This window comes from Zalophus californianus, chromosome 11 (assembly GCF_009762305.2).
Source record: "Zalophus californianus isolate mZalCal1 chromosome 11, mZalCal1.pri.v2, whole genome shotgun sequence".
Classification (NCBI taxonomy): domain Eukaryota; kingdom Metazoa; phylum Chordata; class Mammalia; order Carnivora; family Otariidae; genus Zalophus; species Zalophus californianus.
The window spans coordinates 54,355,912-54,370,903 of record NC_045605.1 but is presented as its reverse complement, the minus strand read 5'-3'; the positions used below and the strand labels follow the sequence as shown (position 1 = coordinate 54,370,903).

At 38.8% G+C, this 14,992-nt stretch overlaps 1 protein-coding gene and 1 non-coding gene across 4 annotated transcripts in view; both read right to left on the bottom strand.

Moving 5' to 3' along the window:
* The window catches only part of INTS4 (integrator complex subunit 4), a 117,079-nt gene that overhangs the window by 37,602 nt on the left and 64,485 nt on the right, over positions 1-14,992 (bottom strand). For all 3 annotated transcript variants that reach the window (XR_003517489.2, XM_027579980.2, XM_027579979.2), the window contains exons 9-11: positions 13,415-13,486; positions 11,262-11,436; positions 4,559-4,764 (exon numbers count right to left, since the gene is read on the bottom strand). Coding sequence is in view for 2 of the 3 variants with exons in the window: in XM_027579980.2 (XP_027435781.1) it covers positions 4,559-4,764; positions 11,262-11,436; positions 13,415-13,486 (453 nt within the window). In the remaining variant the exon portion in view is untranslated. The remainder of the gene's footprint in view (positions 1-4,558; positions 4,765-11,261; positions 11,437-13,414; positions 13,487-14,992) is intronic.
* On the bottom strand, positions 14,500-14,572 carry TRNAK-CUU. The gene has a single exon. It is a non-coding gene; the product is annotated as a tRNA-Lys (tRNA).

Genomic DNA, 14,992 nt, shown 5'->3' with positions numbered 1-14,992 from the left:
TGAATTTAAACATATTTGCAGTTATAGTCCTTAATAATATATCTATAATGATGTGTTATGCCCCTTAATGATGTGTCTCCTGGGTCTTTCTGATTTGATCCTAGAGGTCTTTCAGAGCTAATAATTGCTTTCTGTATGACAAGGTGGTTATAAGCTCATCCTGTTACATTTCCCACACTAGACCTGGAATCAGCCATTTCTCTTAGGAATTTCGGTACCTTTTAGTGGAAATGAGATCTCCAAAGCATTGTTTTAAGTCAAGTTTACTGACACAGTTTTCATTCTGTAAAATTCATCCTTCTCCTTGAACACTTCCCCGACTTTAACAAATCTGTATAGTTACATAACCACCATCTTGATCAAGATATAAAACACCCCCATCACCAAACTCTTCCCTAGGGTCCCCTTGTAGTCTAGCCCTCACCCACAGTCTCTGGCAACCACTGATGTATTTTCTGCTACAGTTTCGTCTTTCCCAAAAGGTCATATAAATGGAATCATAGAGTATGCTCTATGATTGAGGCTGGCTACTTTCACCTAGCCTAATGTGTGTGAGATTCACCCATGTTGTTACATGTATCAGCAACTCGTTCCTTTTTATTACTGAGTACTACTGCATTGTATAGATATACTCAGTTTACTTACACACTCACCAACTCAAGGATTTGTGTTGTTTTAGTTTGGAAATACTGTAAGTAAAGCCACAATAAATATCTGCATATAGACTTTTGTGTGAACAAAAATTTTCAATTCTCTTTAGGAAATACTTCAGAGTGGGAATGCAGTATAAAATGGTAAATTTATGTTTAACTTTATAAAAACGTTCAAAGTGACTGTATCATTTTGCATTCCCATCAGCAGTGGCTGAGTTTGCCAGATGCTCCCTGTCCTCACAGAACTTGATATTGTCAGCATTTCTTTTGGGTTTTGGTTAGCCATTCTAATAGGTGTGGTGTTGTAATACCTTGCTGTAGTTTTAATCGGCATTTCCCTAATGACTAATGATGTTAAGCATGCTTCACATGCTTATTATTTGCCACTTTTATTTTCTTTCCTTAAGTACCGTTTAAATCTTTTGCTGATTGTTATCGGGTGATTTGTTTTCTTATTACTGAATTTTGAGAATTCTTTATATATTCTTTATCATCAGATATATGTTTTGCAAATATTTTCTCCCAGTCTGTGATATGTCCTTTCAAAACATGTTTTTTCCTTTGGCTTAGAAAAACAGAAATTTGGGGCTCCTGGGTGGCTCAGGTGGTTAAGCGTCTGCCTTCAGCTCAGGTCATATCTCAGTGGGATCGAGCCCCAGGTCAGGCTCCCCACTCACTGGGGAGTCTACTTCTCCTTCTCCCTCTGCCCCTCTGCACCATTCATGCTCTCTCTCTCTCAAATAAATAAAATCTAAAGAAGAAAGAAAAACAGAAATTTATTGTCTCCGTTCTGGAGGCCTGAGTCCAGAATCAAGGTATGAGCAGGGCTGGTTCCTTCTGAGGCTGTGGAGAATTGATGCCAGGCCTCTCCCAGCTTCTGGTAGCCCTGGCATTCCTTGGCTTGTAGATGGCATTCTCTCTGTGTCTTCACATCACCTTTCTTCTATGCGTGTTTCTGTATCCAAGTCCATCCCCCCCTTTTTTGTATAGTTTATACATTAAAGGCATTATATATGTTTGATTTGATCCTATTATTTCTCTTTATTGTGGTAAAATACACACAGATAAGATTTACCATCTTCAGTCAATGTACATTTTAAGTGTACAGTTCTATGGCATTAAATACACTTACACTGTTGTGCTGTCTTTATAATTACTTAAAAGTATCTTTTTGAAGAGCTTTTAAATTTTGATAAAGTCCAATTTATCTAGTTATTTCTCTTATGGATTAAGTTTTTGGTGGCGGATCTAAGAAACTTTGGTCTAATCCAAGGTCACAAATACTTTCTCCCAAAAGTTTTATAGTATTTAGTTTTACTTAATACATGAAAGAAATCCAACTAAAAATTTTAAAGGATGCATCTGCATCCACACAGCAAAATCTAAGAATCAGAGCCTCTTCTCCAAAGCTAGATTGGAGACATGCCTTATTTTCTGGGAACCCTCTTTCAGACTGCAGGTCTCTCAATTCTTCACTCTCTATAGTTACCGGCGCCCACGTCTGACCATATTGTTGTTCTGTTTAGGAACTTGTTTGGCTTACCCACACCTCTTGGACAAAGCTCAGGCTCCCCAGCATGGCATGCAAGGTCCTTCACAATCCGTTCTCCACTCATTTCTCCCTCAGAGCCATGCGAACTCAACATCCCTGTGCACACTATGCCACTTCCGCCCTCCCAGGCTTCATCTGTGGCCACACGCCAGCACTCTGGCTAGAATGTCATTCCGTCGCTTACTTACACACTACCTTATAATTCCTGGCTTATACTTCTGCCTTCTCTATGAAACTGTGCACAACTCAGAGGTAACAACTAGTACTGTCTACTTTCACATTCTTAGAACCTAGCACAGAACCTGGCTCTGCAAAAAAAAAAAAAAAAAAAATGGGTAACTGTTTCTTGAATGACTTTATCAATATTATGAACCACTACCATGCTAAGCATTTTACATGAATTCTCTCTCAATTCTTATAAGAAACATATGACTATGTGGAATCATCCTCACTTTATACATGAGAAAACCAATACGGTAAAGGGTACAACATGGTCACTCTCCTTAGGTAGCTCATATTCACATCAGGGAGAGGGAGCTGAGACAAAACCTGCCATTAACAATAAAATGTGAAACTACAGTTAAGAGATACATAAGCATGCTTGTGGCCCTGTGAACAATTCTATACATCAAAACATAGCTTGGAACAGAGTTCAGATATTTAGCAAACATTTCCTGAGCATCTACCTGTTTCAGACACTACAAGGCACTAGAAATAAAAAAAAGAAAGAAGAAAGAAGCCAGGACTCTGCAAAGCTCTCAGTCTTGTGAAATAAAGAATTAAATAATCAAAAAACATCCTGATATATGCTAGACGCAGGGTGACACAGGAAGACAGAGGAGTGCTACGTAATCCACTTGGGGTGGAGTTACTTAGGGAGTATGCTGCCTAATACAGATCTGAGCATAAGCAGAAATCAAGGAGGTGAAAGGTGGCAGTTTTTGGAGGCAGAGGGGAAAAAGAGAGTGAAAGAAAAATGGTGAGGAAAAGCATGATGATTAGGGGAGTGACGCCAGTATCAAGTTCAAGATGAGGAATGGTGGGAAAGAATGTGAAAAAGGAAAGGCAGGGCTAGGGTAGAGAGCCCACCCACGGAGAACAATGCACAGAATGCAAACTTATCTTCTAAGGAAAAAATAAATGAAAAATTATAAATACAGACTTATAATTCAGGAAAAATCTTACCAGAAGTGCTGAGCAGCTGAGAAAATTGATAGGGAACTTCAAAGTCAAAGCACTCAATCTGTTTTCTGAAGTATGGAGCAGAAATCTGTAACAAGTGCTAATGACTGAAACACCCAACAGCTATCCCTTTCACAATATCTGAAAAACCAAAACCAAACCGAAACAAGAAAGAAACCAGAGGCCAAATCTCATTTATTAATATTCTGAAAAACGTCGGGACTCACAAATAAAATCCAGACACTTTAGAAAAATAATTCAAGAACCACATCGAGTTGTACAGCCTGGGAGGCAAATCTGTGTTCACATCCTGGCAGAGCCACTTACCAGCAATGTGACCTCAAACAAATTACTTTCTTCTCTGTAAAACTCCAAGGTTGAATGAGTTGATTCCCTAAGATCTGTTCCGGCTGTAACAGCCTATGATTCACTAGAAGCATTAAATCAAATCAAAAGCTGAAAAGAATTCTTCTTTAGCCCCTGCCTTATCTGTAACCACTTCTCGTCCATCACTTCAGCTCTACACTGCTATTACAGTGAATGCCTTTTAACTCCTTAAATGCATCACACTCACTCTTACCTCTGGATCCATAGACACTGCTCCCTCTGGTGCCCTTCCACCCTACCATCAGCACCGTTCCTTCCTAAGAAAGGGCCTCACCAAGTCCTACTCCTCCTCCAAGTGTCCACTATAGCATTCCTTCCTGCTTCCCCATCTCCCAACCTTACCCCAGGGAACCCCGTCCTTTCCTGATCACAGCAATGCTAAGCTTTTTTTTTTGAGTTTCCTGTTGAACAGCGAGTCTCCTCCACCTCGGTGCAGCTGTATGATAAGGCAGAACTGTGCTGTCCAAACACTCCTGCATCACCAGTGCCTAGCACAGTGCCTGGTTTAAAGACTTATTTATTTAAGAGAGAGACAGAGAGAGAGAGAGCATGCTGGCGGGGAGGGGCAGAGGGAGAGAAAGAGTCTCAAGCAGACTCAGCACTGAGTGCAGAGCCCAACACGAGGCTCAATCCCACAACCCTGAGATCACGGCCTAAGCCGAAACCAAGAGTCAGACATCCAACTGACTGCGCCACTCAGGCGCCCCATAATGCCCGGTTTAAAAATAAAGTGGCTCTCAGTGGGTACTGATGAAGAAATGAGTAACAAACTGTGAAGACTCACCTCTAACACAGCCAGGACAGTGTCAAGCTGATCCTCTCGGAGAGTGATATTGTTAGAGATTTTTCTCATGGTGTGTATGGACTGCAGACGTACTTCCTCAATTTCATCGTTGAACATGTCAACCAGGAAATCAAGGCACTTCTCCGCAAAAGAGGGTGAAGACTGGGCCAGCATGCAGAGAGCCTCCACAGCAGCAATGCGGACCTCTAGACAAAAGGGGACAAATAAAACTGCACATTAGGTTAAGAGCCATGGGACAAATCCAAGGATTCCTTCTCAAAGGTTTGTCTTTTGCTCTCTACTCCTCTCCGTTAACAAACTCTCTCTGGGAGATCTCCTCCCTGCCCACAGATTCAGCTACCACCTTCACACTGACCTCAGAACAAGGACTTTGGCGTCACAAAGACTAATGTTTAGATCCTGACTCGCAGACATGTGATCAAGTCACACGTATGTCTCTATTAACTACACTTCTTGAAAATTAAGTTCTTATTTATCTCAGTACTCAAACCCCAGCTCTCCACTCAGTACTTTTTTTAAAAAGCAGATTTTAAATAATTAAGATTAAAACAGACTAGATATCATTTTCTCATCTTAGAGATAAGATTCAGCAAAGTGAATTAACTTGCCTTGAAGTGAGTAAGAGTGAAGATAAGACTAGTGCCCAGGTCTGCTGATTCTAGACTAGCATCATGTAGGGGTTAAGGACACATGCTTTGGAATGATAAAGGTCTCAGAGTAAATTGTGAAGAGCAATTCCTCCACTGACTTGAAGGGTGGTCCTGAATAAGTAACTCAACTTCCTAGCACCTCAATTTTTTCACCTTAAACAGCGATAATACTCATTTTCTTACGGAGTAGTTAGGAGGACTAAATGACATAATACAGGTACAGCATACGGCACAGTGCGTGGCATGTGCTGAAAGCTCAGGAGATGTTAGCTACATCACAGGTATGGATCTTACAAACACCTTGAAAACAGAGGCATGTCCTCCTCTACCTCCCTGTACGGACTGAACCTATAACAGTAAAGCCACTGATTCCAGGGAGCCCTTCATTCGCTCACTAGCAATGCTTCCTGAATGTGTACTACACACCAGGCCCTGTGCTTGATACAAAGATGAGAGGTGAGTAAGTACACACCACGCTCACAAGACTTCCATACATGCTTGTTTTGTTCCAGTGGTTCCCACATGGTTCTGCAACAAAATGTATAGTTTCAAAAGAGAAAGAAAAAACCCCACTCAAGTTGTGGTTAAAACTCACAAATATAATCTGGTTTTTTTTGTATAAGAAAGCTTTTATAGACACTTTAAAAGCAGAGTTACTACAGTAAAGGGAGATGACTCAGCTTTTTCTTGGTAGCGATGAATGCTTCCTTTCATCAGAAGGGAAGGATTTGCTATACTTCACGATAATGTAATTTAAACATGAAATTGCTAATAATTACAAAGAAAGCCATAGAAGGACCAAAATGTGTTAAATGCTGGCTCTTCTGCCTAGGGCTTTACCCATCACACCACACTAAGTCATGTGTAACTCTTGCAAGTCCACAAAGTGAATCACAGAGATACTTCTGATCAGCATGAGATAATCAATATGGACCTGAGCTGATGCAACTCTAAGCAGAAGCAAAAAAACCTTGGTGTTTCTCTTTGTATGTGTAGTCTGGTAAATTAACAATTTCTACTGGATTCTTGGAAAGTTGAAAATGTATTACAGTCTCTTTAAGGGTCCAGGGCAGAGAAAAGGAATCAGCTATGCCAAAGAAAATAATAAAGATCCTTTGGTGCCTTAACATGTGCAATCAGATCCTGGCTTTGCTACTTATTAGCTTTGTGCTTAGTACTGAAGACACAAAGATGAACAAGAAAGAGATAACCTCCCAGCGCCTACAGACAAGAATAGTTAATTGCATTACAAAGTGATGAGTGGAACAGTAAAAATCACAGGGAGTGTAAGAAAATGCAGAAGAGGTATGTAGCCCACTAAGTAGGATCAGAGGCAGCTTTCTGGAACAAATGACCTCTAAAACAATACCTAAGGGAGCTGCTAAGCCAAAAGAAAGGAAAAAGGCCTTTCTAAGCAGGGGAACCACATATACAAAGGTCCAAAACAGAGGGAGAACATGGAATAACTAGAGGACTAAAAGTATGTGTGATACTAGAGTCCACAGCTAATGAAATAAGGTGCTGTTTCATTCCCAGCAATGTGTCCCTAAATCACCCAGAATTTTAGAAATATGATAAAATTAGAAAGCTGTCATACATGATACTGGTTATGATCTACTTGCTTTCCAAAGTTAAGCTCCTTCAATTAAACCTTAGTGACAAACAGTTAAGTGTCTGACTTGGTTTTGGCTCATGTCATGATCTCAGGGTCGTGAGATCAAGCCCCACATTGGGCTCCATGCTCAGTGCAGTGTCTGCTTGAGATTCTCTTCCTCTCCCTTCTCCTCTGCCCCTCCCCCCATGCATGCACATGCTCTCTTGCTCTCTAAAATAAATAAATAAAATCTTAAAAAAAACCCCTTAGTGACAAACTTATGCAATCACATAAACATTAATTGTGATAAAATTCAATTGTAAAACTAAATAAAGCAAAAATGCTAGTAGAAACTAAATAAAATAGGTTCCAGTTACTTGTCTTAGGATGAAATGGGTAGTAATAACTGGACTTCCTTATTACAAAATACCATTTAAAGTATAATTCATGTATCAAGTTCACAGAGAACAAAAAGGCAGAGGTCGCTTTAACTAATTTCTTTATACAAGTTTCCCCCATTATCCAAAAGTAGAGTTAAACAATGAAACCTTTCATAAGCTGAAACAATGTAAAGCAGAGTATAAACGATGTAAAGCAGAGTATCCCCCACTTTCCAAACGTTCACTTCTGTCACCTCACTTTTAGAAAAGACTGACATGAGTATGCTAATTACTTTTTTCATAAAAATGAAACTCCTCTTTGGATTTCTTTTGGTTAACAAAAATAGGTCTTTCATAAAACTAAAGTGGCATGAAGTGAACTTTAAGAAAATGGGGAAGATACCTAGACACTGAAAGCCTTATAGCAAACTAGATAAGGTAACCCAATTCTTTTATCTTCTAACAGAAAACTGTCTTTCAAAAGTAATTCTTACCCTTCTAAGAAGTTCTATTCTGAGGTAATTTTTTTTTTTTACAGGCATTTAGAAGACCTGAGTTCTAATCCTCTGATATAAATTTACTATAAAATTTGGACAATCAACACTATCTCTCCTGCTCTGTTACAATTACTGAAAATGAGAAAGTTGTAGTCAATCATCTCAAAACAATGACATTCTTTATGTGAGATAGATAGCATCATATTATGGAAATTAAAAGAGCTTTGGAGAACTTCTTTCTGCAAGATTTATCTTTCTATCTGAAACAACTAAAAACAGAAATAAAAAACAGAAACAACAGTATTCAACACACTGGACATCAGACAATAAAGGGTAATGATCCCTGAGAGGCAGGAAATAAATGAGGTAGGCTCTAGAATTATACCAGTTTACTATCTGGAAAGCGTTTTCAAGTTCCAGGTCTCCCTGAGTTGAGAAGAAAGAGCTGGGAGTCTGGAAAGGCCAATATGAATAGAGTTCATAAGGCAAAGTACCAAAAAGGAGAGTACTACACAGAAAGCATTTTGGATAACTGCAGAGGGTCCTCCTCAAGTCATCAGCTGAGTTCTGATCTGTAAAGAAATTAAGGTCTGAGAAAGAACCACTAAGCAGGGCTTGAGGGAACAATCTCCAAATCTCATAAATGGTCTACAACTGTTTCTTCAGAAGAGTTTGAGTTGGGAGTAAAATAAGCCCCAGACTAAATGCTGCTTCAGTTCCCCTTAACAAAGCTTAAAAATAAGACCTAAAATAAAAGCAGCCCAGAACAAAGCTCAAAAATACAGGAATATAACAATGTTCATTACCCAACAAAGTAAAATTCACAATGGCTGGCATCCAACTGAAAATTGCTAGGCATGCAGAGAAGTAGGAAAATACCAATAATGAGAAAAATCAATCAATCAAAACCAACAGTGGGGCGCCTGGGTGGCTCAGTTGGTTAAGCGACTGCCTTCGGCTCAGGTCATGATCCTGGAGTCCCGGGATTGAGTCCCACATCGGGCTCCTTGCTCAGCATGGAGTCTGCTTCTCCCTCTGACCCTCTTCCCTCTTGTGCTCTCTATCTCTCATTCTCTCTCTCTCAAACAAATAAAATCTTAAAAAAAAAAAAATCAAAACCAACACAGAAATCACACAAACAAGAGACTTAATAGACAAAAACATTAGTATAGTTATTGTACATGTATTCTCTGTTGATAAAGTTAAAGATGAAGCAGATTAAGCAGATACATGGGAGATACTAAACAAACCCAAAGTCTAATTGAATTTGTATGAATGAAAACTATTATGTCTGAGACGAAAAATACACTGGATGGGATTAAAATCAGAATACACACGGCAGAGGAAAAGATTAGTGAACTCCAAGACAAAGCAATAAATATTCCAAAATGAAACAAGGAAAAAAACTAGAAAAAAATCAGGATGGAGGGGGAGCTGGATGGCTCAGTCGGTTAAGTATCTGACTCTTGATTTCAGCTCAGGTCATGATCTCAGGGTTGTGGGATCAAGCCCCACACTGGGCTCCACGCTGGGCATGGAGCCTGCTTAAGACTCTCTCTCAGGGCACCTGGGTGGCTCAGTTGTTAAGTTTCTGCCTTCGGCTCAGGTCACGATCCCAGGGTCCTGGGATCGAGCCCCACATCAGGCTCCCTGCTCAGTGGGAAGCCTGCTTCTCCCTCTCTCTCTGCCTGCCATTCCCCCTGCTTGTGCTCTCTGTCAAATAAATAAATAAAATCTTAAAAAAAAAGGAGGGGGGCACCTCGGTGGCGCAGTCGTTAAGCATCTGCCTTCTGCTCAGGTCATGATCCCAGGGTCCTGGGATGGAGCCCAGCATCAGGCTCCCTGCTCGGCGGGAAGCCTGCTTCTCCCTCTCCCACTCCCCCTGCTTGTGTTCCTTCTCTCGCTGTGTCTGTCAAATAAATAAATAAAATCTTGGAAAAAAAAAACAAAAAGATTCTCTTTGCTCCTCCCCCCACTCCTTCTCTTAAAAAAAGGGAGGGGGGGTGGAGCACCAGTGAGCTACAGGACAACGTCAATAGTCTAATATACGTGCGTTTGGAGTCACCAAAGGAACATGGGACCAGAGAGATTATGAAGAAATAACAGCCAAAGATTTTCCAATTTGATGAAAACTATAAACCCACAGATCTAAGAAGCAACAAACTTCAAGCATAAGAAACATGAAGAAATGAAACCAAGACACACTATAATTAAACTGCTTAAAACTGGTGACAAAGAGAAAAATCCTAAAAGCAAACAGAGATGGATAAAGAAGATGTGGTATACGCATACAATGGAATATTAGCCATCCATAAGAATGAAATCCTGCTATTTGCAACATCATGGATGGAACTAGAGGGTATTATGCTAAGCAAAATAAGTCAGTCAGAGAAAGACAAATATCATATGATTTCACTCATATGGGGACTTTAAGAAACAAAACTGATGAACACAGGGGAAAGGAAGGAAAAATAAAGTAAGATAAAAACAGAGAGGGAGGCAAACTATAAGAAACTCTTGACTACAGGGAACACACTGAGGGTTGCTGGAGTGGAGGTGGGGGGATGAGGTAACTGGGTGATGGACATTAAGGAGGGCACATGCTGTGATGAGCACTGGGTGTTACATACAACTGATGAATCACTAAACTGAAACTAATAATATACTATAAGTTAACTAACTTGAATTTAAATAAAAAAAGGCAACTAGAGAAAGACACATCATATAAAGAAGAACAAATATAAAAAACGGCAGACTTCTCAACAGAAACAATACAAACAGAAAAACTGTGGAACACTGAAAAAAAAAATAACAAAAACCCACCCTATTAAACTAGAATTCAATTTCCAGTGAAAATATCTTTCAAAAATGAAGGTGTGGGGCGCCTGGGTGGCTCAGTCAGTTGAGCATCAGACTCTTGACTTATCTCAGGTCATGCTCTCAGGGCTTTGAAACTGAGCCCCGCATTGGACTCCATGCTCAGCACAGAGTCTGCTTGAGATTCTCCCCCTTTCCCTATCCCTCCCTCTCTGTCCCTTTCCCTGCTCGCACACTTTCTCTCTAAAATAAATAAATAAAATTTTTTACAAAAGTGAAGGTGAAAGAAAATCTTCATCAGTCATAATAATAAAGGCTTTGAAGTCAGACATAATCTTGTTTCTGTCTCTTACTAGCTGGGTGACCAATAACAAGTTATTGTTATCGGTATAATATCAATTTTTACTACCAATTATTAAGTGCTTACTATAAATAGGTCATGTATTATGCCAAGTATTTTGTGTACATATAATCTAGTTTAATTCTCACAATTCAGAACACTTATTGTTAACCTTGTTTTATAGAAATGCTGGAACCTAGATTGACTGAAAAATCCATGCTCTTAACCACTGTATTATACCACTTAGGCCTCAATCTTCTGTTTTTAAAAATAAGTAACAGTAGCTACTTCATGGAGTGACTGTGAAGACTAAATGAGACACTACATGTATATTAACCAGTACAATGCCTGATATATCACAGGCATTCAGTAAATGGGCACTGTTATGATGCAGTCATACTTACCATACATCTCATCTTCTAATCCATGAACAAAGGCTCCACAAGCTCCTGACTCAATCAAGTTCACAGCTCCTGTATCTATTTCTTCCTTGGGAGCATCATCTCCCCACCTTCTTCCACTGGAAAACTCCCCTGAGCTGTAAAGTTCCTTGGCACGTTCATGTGCAGTGCGTTTTCTCTATATAAGACAAGGACAATTACCACTTGCAGAAGGTGCATGAGGGAACAGTAAGATGAATTCTGAGAACATGGGAAAGTAGGAAATAAGACTGCTCTCTGACAGTTATGTTTTCAAAAAAAAGTACTCAACTGATCAGAGCAAAGAAATGCAAATTCAACATAAAGAAAGACCAAAGGTTCACAGGTCTGTCACAGTGGATAGTAATCTTATTAAAGATTGCAAAAGAATGTGCTGATCAGACAAGTGGTTATGTTTGCCATTGCAACACAGGAAAGGGAGAACCAGAGGAGTAAATAATAGCTGTGTCCCTCTAGCACCATCCTGGGTAGAGAATAAACTGGCCCTAGAAAAGAATTTTTTTTAGTCCCAACAGAAGTTAAGTCTGAATTTGGTAACACTGTGCTCTATTTGAGCAACACTGCACTCACAATGCAACCTTCTGGTAAATTCACTTTCTTCATAGATTGCCTAAGAGGGAATATACTGGTCAGCTAAAGTAAATATCCAGTCCAACCAACAGTTATGGTTCTCATCATGAATAAATTGCCATTCTGCTTTATGTATCAGCCTCTTATGAACCTTCCTGGTGTGAGTCCACATCCTTATGGCTGATCATCTCAAAGGCACTGATGAAATATAGCACCTAAGCCTATAAGAATGTGGGTCAGATCCAGTAGTAAAGTTTGTACTCTGTATCTTAGTAACCCCTGCATTACCCATCCTTCACCATTCACCATGAGCATGCTATTTTTTACATTTCTACTCCAGTATACACAGAGAACACTTAATCAATCACCAACCTCAAATGAAGGCAACACCTTTCAGGAAATCCATATGGCAATGTTTCATTAAGCATAGAAACTCCTCAACCACTCTTAAGAATTTATCTTATGGAATGACTTAAAAGAAGAGAAGATCTAATATGCATGAAGATGATATTCCTTTATAATGGTGGAAAAATGGGAAAATCTAAATATATAAGATAGGGCTAAAAAATTATGTCACATCTAAAGATATTACACAGTCAGTAAAAATGCTAAGTATAAAGTTGACTATATGAAAAAAAAAGCATATGATGTAGTGATAAACATAAAAAGTAGACTACAAAGTTATCTGAATACAATGATTCAATGTTTAAAATATGCATAAGAGCTGGGGAGAAATATACCAAAATTACAGAAGTCATTGTCTTAGAGTAGCGAGAATATGGGTAAAATTGTTTCCCTTTCCTTCTATTTATCAAAGATTCTGAACTCTTTATTATCACTTTTATAATTTAAAGATTAAGATAACGACGGGTGCCTGGGTGCCTCAGTCAGTAAGCATCTGCCTTCGGCTCAGGTCATGATCCCGGGGTCCTGGGATCGAGCCCCGCATCAGGCTCCCTGCTCTGCGGGAAGCCTGCTTCTCCCTCTCCCACTCCCCCTGCTTGTGTTCCCTCTCTCACTGTGTCTCTCTCTGTCAAATAAATAAAATCTTTTAAAAAAAATAATAAAAATAAAAATAAATAAAGATTAAGATAATGACAATATTAACTCATATTTAGTCCTGACAATTATATCAGAGAACATGGTCAAGGCTTAAAGGCATTCCATAAGGGGCACTTTGTTACTGTTCAGAGGAAGAATTTACTCACTCTTCCATGGAAACTGCGGTAGAAAAGGAGTCCTAAGATGTCAGTCATACAGTCTCACAAAATAAGACCAGATTTTTATAGTTTCTAACAAACAGAAAGTTAATTTTACCTCTTTTTGTAAAACACAACCTGTGCAAAGTATTTCATTAAAATAATTTAAAATTTAATGAAGTAACTTGTAATTTGATTCAAGTTACTAAGATTTTAAACTAAAGTGTAATCTAGTCACCCAACATTTACTTAACAAATACATGGGCTGCAAAATTAAATCAACACAGCTTGGCAGATAGCTGCTTTGGTTACAGAAACCCAGTCTGAACAACAAAGAATTCAAGTTACCCGAAGATCGGACATGAGCTTCTTGTCCAGTGTCTGCTCCAAGAAATGAGAACTAACTTGTTCCATGGAGCCCTGCAAAAACAAAGAATCCGGAGCAAATTAAACAACTCTTAAGGCCTGAATATTATCTTCAAATTCAAAGTTTGCAGCCAACTTAAATGCATAAAGATAACATTTCTTGACAGTAAAGATGCTTATGGGTTCTGAATCATCAGCATAATAATAAAAACATTAGCAGCTAGCAGCTAAACAGAGCTTACTATATGTCATACACTATTTATACATATATTAACTAATTTAGTTCCCCTATGAAGTAAATACTATTATTAGTCCCATTTTATATATAGGGGGGAAAAAAGAAAGCTAAAAAAAAAAAAGAAGGCACAAAAAGGTTAAGTGATTCATTCAAAGTCACAAAGAGTATAATTTATAAACCCAGGTTCCAGAATCCTTTGCCTCAACTGCTACTCTCCATAGTCTCTGCATTTCTTTTCATTCTAGTCTTTCCATTCATTTGTTCATTCAGTCACTCATTCAATAAAACAGATATTTATTTAGCAACCATTCAACTATATGCCTATGGTTACCAGGAACAGCAATACAAAAGTAGACATCAATTCCACACTCAGTGACCTCACAGACTAGTGAGTGAAACTGACAAGTAAATAGATAATCGTATCATGGTATAAAATGTTATAATACACATATAAAGGGTACTATGGGAAACTCAGAGAACAAGCAGTATAAAGTGGAGGCAGGGGAACTAGTAATCACAAGTGCAAATGCATAAAGAGAGAATGCCATGCAGGAAACACCAAGTGGTTCTATGAATAAGACACAGGACAGAGGAGCCAAAAATGAAGCAGGATGGTTAGGGATCAGATCATAAAGGGCTTTTGTCATGACCCTTTGTCATGTTTGTTATGGAAGGAGTTTGCCATAATTCTGAATAACCAGATAATCTTTCCATAATAATGAGCTCAACAGTGTAAAAAGTATTTTACTTACACTTTAAAAATTTATTTCTAATAATCCCACGAAGAATGTAAATTATCCTTATTTATTTACTTTTTAGGTAATCTCTCTGCCCAACGTGGGGCTCAAACTCACAACCCTGAGATCAAGAGTCACATGCTCTACCAACTGAGCCAGCCAGGCACTCCAAATTATCCTCATTTTTTTAGATGAGAAATTGAGGCTGAGAGATTTGGTAACTTGCTCATTTCAAATAAGGGAGAAACATAGATTTACACCTCATAAACATCATCTTAGCAGCAATGTGGCTAATGGACCAGAAGGAATCAAAATGAAGCAGAGAGACAGGTTGGCAGGCTATTAGAGCAGGTCCTAGACATTCTCAAAGAATATACTGGCACCTTTCTCTAATTCCTAAGTTAGTAAATATGGAAATGCTTATAGAGGATCAGACTTCTCCAGTCACATTTTCCATAGAAACTTACATGTTCTATGGGAATATCCTTACCCATGTTTAATACCTTTCCTACAACTCCAGGAGAGCAACTGTTGTACTATTTTCACTTAAGTAGTTTCAAATCTACTTTTTCTTATTTCTACATG